Genomic DNA, 13,473 nt, shown 5'->3' on the forward strand with positions numbered 1-13,473 from the left:
GCACAGAGGAGCTGACGTGAGACGGGTGCCTGGATGGGGGCAGTTGGTGGTCAGGCTTCTACACAGGTCCCATTGTGACAAATGCCCTCTAGGTGCCCCTTATGTAGGAGACTGGGGTGGGGGTTAAGGGGACAGAACCCACTATCACCTCAGCTTTCTATAAATCTAGAGCCACCTCCCAAAGCAAAGTTTAACAGGCAGGAAGCACAGGTCTGGACAAGGGGGTGGGCTCAGGAGGGGCGTGTGTGTCCCACAGCCCTGCAGTGGGACAGCAGAACCAGTGTGGCTGCTCCAGGGTGCCAGAACTCGGGAAGAGGCAGCAACTACAGGGAGAAAGCTGAGCCTGAACTTTCAGTCGAGCTTCTTGTCCATGAGGGGAGTGTGGGGAAAGGGTGGTGGTGAGGCTGACCTCATCAGATTGACTTAGAAGAAGCAGACATGTTTGGAGACTGCAAAGGACACACAGGTCAAGGGGCTGAAGAAAGAAAATCCCGCTCCTTCCTGGCTGTCTTTTTCCATGAAAGTCCTTCCTGAGGAGTGGGCAGTGTGCACAGAGTAATCCTCTTTGTGTGCCCCACTTTGGATTATCCCATCAATACCAACTCAGATTGTTTTCCCACATTCCTTGATATCATGCCCTTGATGTTCCCCAGTGGTGCTATAAATAAAACTTTATTAACTATAATTTGGAAGGTCTGCCTGAATTGCACATTAATTCTGTCTATGAAAAAACCCTCAATTAGCTGGAAGCCTCTTACCCCAGTCTTAATTAACCGCCTCCCTCCCTGTTCTTGTTAATTAGTAGAGACAGATGATAACAACAACTTGGGGAACTTATTAAAACCAAGCAGGCATGTCTTCTCTCACACGTGGATCTGAGTTTTCAGATTTTTAGGGTTGTTGGAGTGTCAGGAAACAAGAAAGGACCCACAAGATTGGGAGGGAAGGAGCTGAGAGGGGTGAGGGGACAGTAGAACGCATATGACGTAACAGTGTGGGGAACTCTGGTCTAACTTTAACCCAAGATTGACCTCTGGCTTCTCCATACACGTGCAACCCCGAGAGAGACATTCTTAGTGAAAAGGCCATTTTCTTCCTAACTCAGTGATTTTCTCAGGAACAGTGCCATGCTCATATTCAGCTGTGTGTCCTGGCCTCTGGTCTAGAGTAAATTCCAGGGCAGTGTTAGGTTGTCTTGCAGCACGTGCCTGAAGCAAGCCCACATTTTGTTTGTTTGGAAATCGAGGAGGAAGCAACCAGTGCAGGTTCCTGTATGCTTCAGCTATACCACTGGGGTACAGGATGCAAAGGCATGGCGCAGACTTAAGGCTCAGAACCCAAACCCCACCATCAAAGGCCGGATTTAGCCCCTTCCAGGTTCACGTCCCTTATAAATCCCATCCCTTGCCGGGCGGTGGTGGCACACACCTTTAATCCCAGCACTTGGAAGGCAGAGACAGGCGGATCTCTGTGAGTTCGAGACCAGCCTGGTCTACAAGAGCCAGTTCCAGGACAGGCTCCAAAACCACAGAGAAACCCTGTCTCGAAAAACAAACAAACAACAACAACAAAAAATCTCATCCCTCCCCTCCCTCGCCCCCAAGCAGCCCCCTGGTCTGCCTTTCCTGACTACAGACAAGCACATGCCTTCTGCATTCTAAAGACATGGAACCGTACAGTGCACAGCTCCATCAGCAGCGTCTTTCAAGAGGCATGGGTATGTTGGGGTGAGCATATGTGTGTGTGTGCTTTTTTAAATCTCTGACTAGCGTGTATGCCTGTTTAGACTACTTCCAACATTAAACTATCAAAACAAAGCTATTTAGAGCTAGATGTGCTGGCCTGCTCCTGTAGCTCCATCCAGTACTCGAGGGACCGAGCACTGCCATGTTCTAAAAGGCCAGCATGCCCCCCTCACCCCGCGACTCTAAGAAAGCTACAATAAATATTCGTGATATAAACAAGAACTCAGAGTGGAGCTGCTGGACTTGGGTACTTCGAGCCAAACCTGAGAACTTGAGTTTGATCCCTGGGACCAACATGACAGAGAAAACAAACACCTAATGCCTGCAAGCTGTTCTCTGATCTTTTAAAGAAAAGGCCTTGTTGCATGCAGACCCATGATCTGGAGCCATTCCTCTCCACCGTGGCCTGTCTGCAGACTTAGACACTCCTGTCTCCCTGAGGACCACCCATGAAGTTTCTTTGTGGTTTGGTGTGAAATCTCAGTTTCACCAGTGGTCACAAGTTTTCTCTTATGCATTCTTCTACAAGTTTTATCGTATTGAGGTTTACACTTGGTCTAGGATCCATTTTGGTGTAATTTTAAACTATGGTTCACTTTTCGGCATATGAATGTCCAGCTGTCCCAAATGTGCGACTCTCGAGAAGACGACCTGCTCTCCCCACCTGCTGGAGCCTCTGCTGGGCACCAGTGCGCTCCTGTGTGGGGACCTGCAGCCCTGCTCTCCACACCTGCTGGAGCCTCTGCTGGGCGCCAGTGCGCTCCTCTGTGTGGGGACCTGCAGCGCTGCTCCACACCTGCTGGAGCCTCTGCTGGGCACCAGTGCGCTCCTCTGTGTGGGGACCTGCAGTGCTGCTCTTCCACCTGCTGGAGCCTCTGCTGGGCACCAGTGCGCTCCTGTGTGGGGACCTGCAGCCCTGCTCTCCACACTGTCAGCCTCGTTGATGCCATGCTAGCTTTTCAGTACTGTGGATTTAGAGCACGTCTTGAAGTTGAGTTGTTTATAGAAATACAGAAGAGTTGTTCTATTTCAAGGTTGTTTTGGTCATTGTGGGTCCTTTGCCCATTTCCATATGGATTTTGGAGTCCGGGTCTTAGACAAGGACTGTCTTCTGTTGACTTAGGTGTTTCCTAATTCCTTGTCACTGGGACTTGTGGTGTTTGATGAATATATCTTTTGTTATCTTTTGTCAGAATTTGGCTCTGTTATTTCCTATGTTATGACATCTTTATTTTAATTTCAACTTCTGTCGATTAATAATATTAAGACATCAATCAATTGACTTTCCTGTGTATTAATCCTATAACCAACAGACTTAGTAATATTCTTATAAGTTCTGCAGAAGTTTAAAATCGACTCAATCAGATTACCACACATTGTTTGAACAAAGACAGTAATACCTCCCCTGTTCACCCGGAGGTCTTGTTTCCTCTTTGTGCTTTGCACAGTGGAGAATTCCCAGTGCAACAATGAAGACGTGAGAGTGGGTGCCCGGCCCTGTGCATTTCCTGCAGGCAGGGTTCTGCCCGTCAAGGCTCCCTCCATTACTAGTTTTTATTCTTTTCTCATTTCACCTTTTTTTTTTTTTTTTTTTTTTTTTAATTTTGAGACAGGGTTTCTCTCCGTAGCCGTGGCTCCCCTGGATCTCTGCAGATCCACCTGCCTCTGCCTCCAGAGTGCTGGGATTAAAGGTGTGCACTGCTACAGTCCAGGTGAACATTTTTAAAATGATTTACTGTGTGTTTCCCTGAGTATTCAAGCTGTCTCCTTGGGTCGATACGGTCAGTCGCTCACTCTGACTGCTGCCTTAGTGCATTCCCGCTGCTGTGATCAAACACCCTGACAAAAGCAAATCAAGGAGAGGATTCTGTTTGGTTTATAATCCCGGGTTACGGCCCATCACTGGGGGAACTGAAGCGACAGTCCTGTTATCATCCATCGGGAGCAGTCTCCATTCTTACACAGTACAGGACTCAACCCCAGAGAACGGTGCTGCACAAAGTGGGCTGTGCTGTCCCACAGCAATCAATGTAAGCAAGACACCCCCTTTAGACACGCCCACAGGCCAACCTGATCTAGACACTCCCTTACAGACATGCCCACAGGCCAACCTGATCTAGACATTCTCTCATTGAGACTCTTCTCAGTTGATTTTAGACCAGTGGTTCTCAGCCTTCCTAATGTTCCCACCTTTAAAACAGTTCCTCATGTTTTGTTGACTCCCAACCATAACATTATTTTTCTGCTACTTCATAACTATAATTTTGTTACTTATGAGTCATAATGTAAATATCTGATATACAGGATACAGGAGATATGACCCCAGGATACAAGTTGTGAGCCACAGGCGGAGAACCACTATTTTAGATTGTCAAGTCGGCAATTAAAACTCACCTTCACAGCTATTAAACACCTTTACAACCCTGAAGGGTTTCTATCGGAGAAGGAGGAAGTTAGGGAGGGAAGAAGGGGGGGGGGTTGAGACAGGGAGACAGAGAGAGAGAGAGAGAGAGAGAGAGAGAGAGAGAGAGAGCACGACAGTGAATGTGGAAGGCCGCCCTGCATCAGGTGTCCTCCTTGGCGATTCCATTTTTTTTTTTTTTTGAAAGATGGCTTCTCCTCAGCCTGGAGCCCACTAACTGGCTAGACTGATTGGACAGAGCTCCAGTTCTCTGCCCCTCTCTGTGCTGAGTGCTACAGAAGCACCCAGCTTTTATGTGGGGGCTGGGGATCAATTCACGTCTCCATGCTTCCACCGCAAGCACTCTGGCAACTGAGCTGCATCCCCAGCCTACATGCTGGTGTTCTTCCGAGTTTTCTCCTCAGGACTTGGTATCTATAGTCATGAGGTCTACAGTTGTCTTGTGTTGTTTCTCCTCAGGACTTTGGTATCTATAGTCATGAGGTCTACAGTTGTCTTGTGTTGTTTGCCTCGTTTGTGATCTCATGAAGTGATACAGAAAGGGGCGTGCTGCTACCCATATGCCTCTTCCTTAATGTTTGGGAGAGTTCTCCATGGAAACCATCTGGATTTGTGGTACTCTCTAAGAGCCATAAAGCCACTGAGATCATCTGTTTCTCCTTCCGAAGTCTTCCAGGTCAGTCAGGAACAAGCCTGTCTGTCAAGGTCATTCCCAATGTTTACCTCCCATCCTTTCAGAACCATCAGTGGTATCACCTGCTGGTCCAGATTCTAGAACCTTCTTTCTGTGTAACCTTCCCAGTCTGGGTAAAAACGCCTCAATTTTATCACTGTGTTTCAAGCGGCAGTATAGGTTCTCCACAGGAATTGGCCATTTTTTCACTGTCCTGCCTCTTCCTGAGGCTCCCTCTTTCCTAACGTATGCAGCCAGGGAGCCCCAGCATTGCTTAGCTGTGTTCCAAAGACTTCAGCTTTGTTTGAATAAAAAAATATTTTTAAAGACTTCCTCTTTTTGAGTGCAGCCTGGGCTATGTAGTGAGTCCCAGGCTACCTCGTAAGACTCAGCATCAAAAACAAACGAACAAGCAAAAAAACATTCTTCTTTGAGAAGCTTATTTAAATTACACTTCATATTTTAACATAAAGGTTCACACAGCTAGAATTACATGTATATCACATTAAATTATACATATTTATAAAACTAGGCAAATGTATTACTTACATTATATATTATAATATATATATTACACGTTTATTGTACACATTTTCTATTTTAATGTTTATTTGGAGATGACAGCTTAATAGAGTGCTAGCTTCCACATGGGCGTGAGGACCCGAATTCAGGCCCCAGCACTCACACGAGGATCTGGGTGTGACACTGTGTATGTGTGATCCCAGCACACACCACAGGGGTGTGTATGTGAGGAGAATCGTGGGGCTTGCTGGACAGCTAGTACAGCCAATTGGTGAGCTTCCGGGTTAGTGAGCGATGGCAGTGACAGAATAAAACACCTGAAGTCGACATCTGGCCTCGGCATGCTTACACACACACACTGATTTAGAGCGCCACCCACGGCAGCTAAGAGCACACTGTGTCATCTAATGTCTAACTGGCTACGGTGTGCTCAGCCCGGGATGGGGTCTGTCACTGGAGAAGGCACACCCTAGTCGGGGATCAGCGGACAGCGTTCCATCTTTCTCCAGTTCCTGATTCCTTTCTTCTACTTATTCTGTTCACTACTGAGTCAACACTCAAGCCTCCAATGTAATTCTGGCTCTGATAGGGAGCTACACTCCTACCCGATATGTTCTCTCCATGGGCTCTGCTTTGGTATTAGAGACTTTCTTCACCACGCAACACTGGCTATGACCCTGCCCAACAGCCTTCTGTGGCTCCGCTGCAGCCTGGCATAGCCTTTCCTAGCTGTGACTTCCAACCTATAGGAAATCTACTATCTTGTAGGCAGCACGCAGCTCTCCTTACTTCTAACCTAGTCTGGAACCTCCTGCATTGGTTACCTTTCTTACTGCTGTGCTGTGAGACCTGAGGGAGGAAGAGCCAGGGCAGCCCACTGTGGAGGGAGGGCTGGCTGTTGGAAGGAAGGGAGCTCAGCTGGCTTTCTCCTCACCCTTCTCTTGTTGGAGCTCCTCTAGATCACTCTGCAGCCCACACTAAGGGGAGGTTTTTCTCCCCCAGTTACTCCGTTTTAGAAATACGTTTGAAGATACAGTCAAAGATGAGCCTCACCATTGTCCTGGGTGTTCTTTTGTTCGGGAAAGCACTGGCTGTCCTGGAACTGTGTATATAGATAAAGATCTCCCTGCCTCTGCCTTTCAAGTGCAGGGATTACCACTGTCTGCCACCACTCCTGGCTCTAGGCATTTCTTAATCCAATTAAGCTGCCAATCAGATTTAGCCATGCGTTTCTCCTTTGCTTTAACTGTGGTGTTTAGCCTGTGCATGCCTGAGCTACTGATCTAGCACAGCTCACCTTTCCCTGAGTGTCTGGTCATTCTCCTCCCTTACTTTCTTGGTATCATGTATGTGTGCATAAGATCTCATATTATCTTCCCTGGGCTGTCGTGTTGGATAGTTTTATGTCAATCTGACATAAGCTAAAGTCATCTGAGAGGAGGGAACCTCAATTATGGAAATGCTTCCATAAGGTCAGCTGTGGGCAAGCCTGTAGGGCATTTTTCATAATTAGTGATTGATGGGGGAGGGCCATCCCTGATTTGAAGGTCCTGGGCTCCTTAGAAAGCAGGCTGAGCAAGCCATGATGAGCAAGTCAGTAGGCAGCACCTCTCCATGGCCTCTGCATCGGCCCTGCCTCCAGATTCCTGGCCTACCCTCCTTCACTGATGCGGGAGGTAAGCCAAGTAAACCCTTTCTCCCACATCTTACTTTTGGTCATGGTGTTCCAGCACAGCAATAGTAACCCTAATAAGACAGATATCTTTAATCCTTGTGGATTAAACATTACAGAATGTTGTGTTTCTTTTGGGAGAGCTAGGAATCAAGGCCAGCGCCTCAACCCCTGAGCAAGCCCAGCTCAACACCTTTACTTCAAAGTGTGAGAACCAAGCAGGAGGACTCCTCTAATCTCTCTTCTCCCAACCATGGGAGTTACCAGGAGTTCTGCTCCCGGCAGCTGTAATTTCCAGGATACGCCTGTTAGGAACGCTCAGACGACTATCTCTCTGAATGAGATCTCAGGATCAGGGGAAGGAAACCCCAGCCATCCACGCGGCACTCCCCCTGGGCCTCCCTCGCACTGTCCTGTGCTCCAGTCTGGTGGCCAGGGATCACAGTGTGCCTTTACATCTCTGGTTGCCTCCATCCTCCAGACACCAGTTTTCTTCAGAGCTCAGAGGATGTTGCCCAGGGCCAGCTTTTTCCAGCGGCCCACCTTGGCCTGAGGTGTGCTATGGCCCCAGGCTTTGCCCACCGGCTGCCCTCCTGCAGCCACTGGGTCATTTCCCGAGGTGGGGGTGTGCGGAGCTGACTGATCTGTGGTTTACAGTTTTCACTGGAAATGAAAAAACTTCCAGTCATTACTTTTTCAAATATTTCTATGCCCTCAAAGGGTCAAAGACAACAAGTGGAACCCTCTTTGGCTGCTGCACGGCTCCATGAACTTTCCCTTCCCATCACCGCTTTCTCCTGTGAGACTGAACTCACCGCTGACCACCCCAGAGTTTCCTGTGTCTCATTTCCAGACCTTTGCCTGGTGACTGTTCTGATGTGTGGAGCCGATGCCCGTCTCTGTCCTATGTGCTTGTCTGCCAGGCCTGACATCTGCAACAGCTTTGAACACACTTCCACGGATAGACTTTCTTCTCATTATAGGTCTTATTTCCCGGTTTGTCACCTGCCTGGTCATTTGACAACAGTGTTAAAGGTAGCATAACAAGGCATAGGGAGAGACTCTGAGCCAGCTGTCCCTGTGGGGTCCCTGCAATATATGTTCAAAGGGAACATAACTCTTTATATCGTTCTTCATAGCATCACCCACTTTTCTTCTGCCCACACTTTTTTTCCCCAAGATTTTTATTATTTGTGTCTGTGTGCACACATACAGTTGTCATATGTATGTGGGAGGCCAGAGGAGTGTATGCGATCCCTTGGAGCTGGAGCTACAGGTGGTTGTGAGCTATTTAACAGGGTGCTGGGAACAGAAAATTTGGGTCTTTTTGAGGAGCAGCCATCTCTGAGCTCCAAACCCACCTTAAGGGCTGGATGACTTCTGCCCTGTGCTTGGGCTCTCTAGCACAGGGCAGAAGACTCCTCATGCGCTTTTAGCAGAGTCTAGCCTGAGCAGGCATTATCCTTCTCTCCAAAAATGCCAGAAAACATAGGATACCCTATCTGGGGAATGCCATGTGTTATAGGCCACAGGTCATCTCACCTGTAGAGTGCTATGTGTTACAGACCACAGGGCATCTCACCTGGGGACTATTATGTACTGACGGCTCATAGGTCACATCATCTGTAGAGTGCTATGTATGTATGTAGAGGGCCGATGGACCCTCACAGCGGCAAACTTGGAATTAGTTGGGGTACTTTGAGCTTGGCAGGTAGCAGATGTCACTTGAGCAGGGAGGCCATTAGATGGCAAGGCCAGAGGTGAGGAGGGGAGTGGCTGCTTAAGCCCTCGTGGGATTTTTGTCTCTGGGAATTATGGCCAAGGTCATTTGAAGAAGGGAAAAGGAGGAAACTTTCCTCAGCCAGGCGACTGCTGTTAGAGAAACAGGTGTAATAAGCTGGCTAGGAAATTAACTCACAGGGTGGTCCCTGGCGCCCGCAGGCAGTGCGAGAACATTGCAGGAAGGGCCTTTCCAGCTAAGCCTGGTACCGTGCACACCACCGTCAGCATGGTGCAAATGTGAATCAAGGCTGTGCGTCTGCTCAAAATGCTGTAGCGTTCGTGCTCACAGCCAAGTGCAGCCTCTGGGGCAAAGAAAGCACTGTGTCCAGGAGATAAATAGGAACTGAGAGTAGCGGAAACACTGTTCTCCACCGTTCTCCACCCACTGGAGCATGGTGGCCAACTGTAACTCCAGTGACCATATCATGGGAAGCACTGTTGAGAAAATGCTACCAGATTTCAGATCTGACTCTTCCTAAGACTTAAACGTAGGCACAAAAATACTGAAAACGAACCCAAAACCCCAAACCGGTAACCATTACAACTAAACTGGTCCACAGGAGTTCATGCGGCACTGGCAGAAGGTGTAGCTAGAAGAGGGACTCTCCACATCTCGGAGTCTGCCCACAGTGACACGCCCACGCTCTGTGACCATTTCTGCCCTTGCTGCTTTGCTCTGGCTTTGCTCCATGGCAGACTCCCAGGAGCCTCTCCACCAAGTACTGCCAATGTTAAGCATGCTGACATAGAGATGAAGATCATGGGGTCGAAGGGAAGGCATTTCAAAGGGAGTTCCTCTGTTTATGTCACTTGGCCCTTCAGTGCACCGGAATACAGGTAAAAGAGAAATGGTCACAAAGTATGGGCTCTGTGAGCCACGAAGACAAGCTTCCGGTTTATCAAGCTGCTCTCTGAGGGACCCCTTTCCACTGAAATCACAAAGGAGCTTTCCAGGTCCTGGTCCTGGCACAGGAGGTGGACGCCCCAGGGGAGTGAGGAGGGGGTACTTGAACAAACGGGCAGCAGGATTCACCTCAGCCCTTTAACTTCTACACCCAGCGCCGGGGCCAAGCTACCATGCAGACAGAATGGTGACTACGTGGTTCAGATAGGTAATATCAGGGTATTATAGAGCACACAGGAGCACACCCACCAGCCATGCCTGGAGGAGCCAAGGCGGGAGGCATGACTCAGCAACAGCATGGCAGCTGCTCAGTAGGGCACTCGGGTCCTGGCTAGGCCGGCTGGTGTCTGTGGAGATAGTCCAAGAGCCTACAGTAACATCTCAGAACTGAGAAGTAACCAGCCGTTGGCTGCACAAGGTGAGGGAGCAAACGCCAGTAAAATTCAAGGCTCAGCCACACAGAGAACAGGCAATGGAGACGGGCTGTGAGAGAAGCAAGTGTGCTTTCCTTAAAAAAAAAAAAAAATATGCTCACATACAGCCTGGCGCCACACGGACGCTGACCATGAGCTCAGCAGGAAGACAAGCACGAGGGCCAGCACAGTGCTCAGCTGAGTCTGAAGCTGAGTGTGGGAAGGGCTGGAAGGGGCCCAGGGATCTGTCGTTAGAAACGCCAGGGCCAAGGGAGTGACGAGACAAAGTGACTGTGTGGAGTGACATGCTGGCAGGAAGGACAGTGGGTACAGTGTAGGATGTGCACTTAGTCTCCAGGCTAGCTGTTGGTGGGGAAAAGTGGCACAGAGAATATGGCTGAACAAGGTCCAGGGTGGAAGGCGGACAGTGGATCTCAGCGGAGCAGAACAAGGCACAGTGGCAGAACAAGGAGGAGCCCAGGTCTCAGCTTTGGTGATCAGGAATAAAGAGCCCTGGGGAGAGGCTAGGGATGTGGCGTAGGTGGTGGAAGGCTGGCTTTTGGCTTTCCTTGTGGGCAGGATCCCCCTCCCTCTATTCCCATCACTGCACACGCCTATAATTCTGCATCTGGGAGACAGCAGGAGATCAGGAAGTCCAGGTTATCCTTGGCCACCTACTCTATTCTCCACGGGCTCAGAGGAACAAGAACAGCCTGTGACATTGCAAACCAGGACCTCCCTTCCCTGACCCGCAGTAACCAGACCCAGGCCATCACTCTGCCTGTCACAAGTCAGAAAATGTCACACTCATTGCTGTTTTCCACACGACACACTCACTCCCGTGTTTTCCGTTCTGAGCTGCAGAGTCCCTCTGTTTCATGAGACTGAGGTAGGAACACGGTTTTTCCTACACAGTCCTTGTGAGTGTTTCACACATACACACACCCATGACGACAGGCACAGAAGTCAGCTGGAATCAGGCTACAAACAGACTTGATTCTTCTAGACCAGTGTTCTCAGTTGTCCTAACGCTGCGACCCTTTAACACAGTTCCTCATGTTGTGGTGACCCCCAACCATAAAATTATTCCTGTTGCTACTTCATAACTGTAATTTTGCTATTGTTATGAATCATAATATAAATACCTGTGTTTTCCGGTAGTCCTAGGTGACCCCTGTGAAAGGGTCTTTCAACCCCTCCCCCCCAAAGGGGTCTCGACCCACAGATCTGTTCTAGGCCATCTCAAAAGCAAGCAGATAAGCAAAAGTTGATGACAATTAATGCCTCTTAGCCTCCCTCCTCGCCAGCCAGCCCCTCAAACAGCCTGAACACATATCATATCAGCGCCATTTGTTCTCCATGGTCCCTGCCAAGGTGGTTCCGACCTCATCTGGGAACCACAGTGTGTACCTTCTGAAACCATGAAGGCCTTCCCTGCAGAGGGTGGCACTTGTCTTTGATGCCAGCATATCTGGAGGAGTTCCCACAGGCTCTGCCTAGGTTCCTGCACCTGCTCCACATCTGCACCCAAGGACCTCACAGGCCATGGCCACGAGCTGAGACGAATCCCGAGTGCTCAGGGTAGCCTGTCTTCTGCTATAGCTCTATTGCCAGGCAGGCTGGAGGGGTTTGGACGAGATGTCGCCTCTCTTGGCTGCTGGTGGAGCAGGGAATGGGTTCTCCTCATGGCCCGTCCTCTGCCCCCACCTCAAACCCTCTCCTTCAGGGAGGACCTTCTTCCCCGTGCCCTCTTCCTATGAGCTACTTCACACACCAGAGTTCTCCGCCCCACAGCCCCATCCTCTGTCCTCCTCACAGTCCTCTGCCCTTTCTACTGCCCCTTGCTTGCTCAACGTGTTGCCTCCAGTCCTCCGTCACATGCAGAATGCCTGGGCTGACTGACCACTTCATGTCACGCTCATGGTCAGTGACTCCCACTCCTATATGGTGAAACTTTGGCCCCCACAATGTTTTCTTTCTTAAAGCTGTCTGTGCCTGTGTCCCCGAAGGGTAGTGAGTCTTCTGAGGTCAAGGATAGGGATTGCTAACCTCTTTGTCACCTACAGACCTTAGCACAAAGCTCTGGGAATAGGCTCCATCGAATTTTTGTGGAGAACACAAATGGCTGCAGGGCCAGGGTTTGTAAGGAACTGTGGATGATACAACTGGAAAGTGTTGGGACTGGGAAGTCACCTGTAAAGAAAGGACCATTAACGGTCCATCCAAGGCTACAGGCAGGATGGGTACAGACAGGATGGTGGTGGGCTGGGCTTTGAGGCCAGTGCTAGTACGTTAAAAACAAGGAAAGAAGACTGTGGCAGGACAGGGCTGTGGTGAGGAGGCAGGTTTGGGCCCAGGGCCATTTGCTGCAGTTGTCAGAAACACAGGAAAGGGGCTGAAGAATGGTCCAGGTACGGTCAGAGTGCAGGTGACAGGGACACACAGAAGACAGACAAGCGACTGAGCAGCTGGTAGAGACTCGGGCGGGTTTTGGTTGGGGGAGAGTACGAGAGGAGGAGGACAGTCACAGACTAAAGGCATGCATTCTGGAAGATCAGGAGGAAGCACACCTAGACCTGGGGTTTCTCAGGTGAGGTAGCTTGAGGTCCACAGGCAGAGCCCTGCTTCCCGCCCTTGGGGCGGAGTGGAAGTTACTCACACTGTCCACAGCGAGGATTTTGGCCCAGATGAAGACCAGGAGCGGCCGCAGCTCTCGGGCTGAACTCTGGAGCAGCTTCAGCACATAGGGGAAGATGCCCACCGACAGGGCCTGGCGGTAAAAGACAGCGTCAGCACAGCCCAGTGATCTCTTTCGAGTGACGCTGGTTTGCCTCACTTCACTCCTCAGGTTGCAAGCATTCCTGCACCCCTGCCCCCCCCCCCCCTTTTAGGACCAAGCTTGGAGGAACCACTGTTGAATTCTTCTGTTCAATTTTAAACTTTTTCCTTCTTCAAATATTGTTCTTCCTATTTTTAGGCTCTTCCCCTTCCTCCCTCACTGTTAGCCTGCAATCCATCACTCTGTTGACAATATCTAATTAATGAAAACATGAAGCTGCTGACCTGTTCACCCCATAGCACTCTGCAGCAGACCTTATGTGGGCGATTTCACTGTGTGCCACTTACAGCGGGCAGCTACTGTTCATAACGTAAGATAACCAATTCATATGAAATGTCTAGTTGTTCTATCAGTATTGGTTTAAACTTCATTTATTTAATTTATTGTAAGTGTGTGTGTACATTTGTATGCTGGAACACTTTTTGTGCGCAGAGCAAGACAAACAGAGGTTGTCTTGGGGAGTTTTCCTCTACCACCTCACCTTATTTTCTGAGATGGTTT

The 13,473-nt window shown here is 49.5% G+C and overlaps 1 protein-coding gene across 3 annotated transcripts in view; it reads right to left on the reverse strand.

The window, feature by feature from the left end:
- Window positions 1–13,473, reverse strand: part of Rptor (regulatory associated protein of MTOR complex 1) — a 309,261-nt gene that overhangs the window by 57,032 nt on the left and 238,756 nt on the right. For all 3 annotated transcript variants that reach the window (XM_041635818.1, XM_041635817.1, XM_041635819.1), the window contains one exon: window positions 12,793–12,903. In XM_041635818.1, coding sequence (XP_041491752.1) covers window positions 12,793–12,903 — 111 coding nt within the window. The remainder of the gene's footprint in view (window positions 1–12,792; window positions 12,904–13,473) is intronic.

This window comes from Microtus oregoni, unplaced genomic scaffold (assembly GCF_018167655.1).
Source record: "Microtus oregoni isolate MIOR12 unplaced genomic scaffold, Mior012 000048F_ref0000485, whole genome shotgun sequence".
Classification (NCBI taxonomy): domain Eukaryota; kingdom Metazoa; phylum Chordata; class Mammalia; order Rodentia; family Cricetidae; genus Microtus; species Microtus oregoni.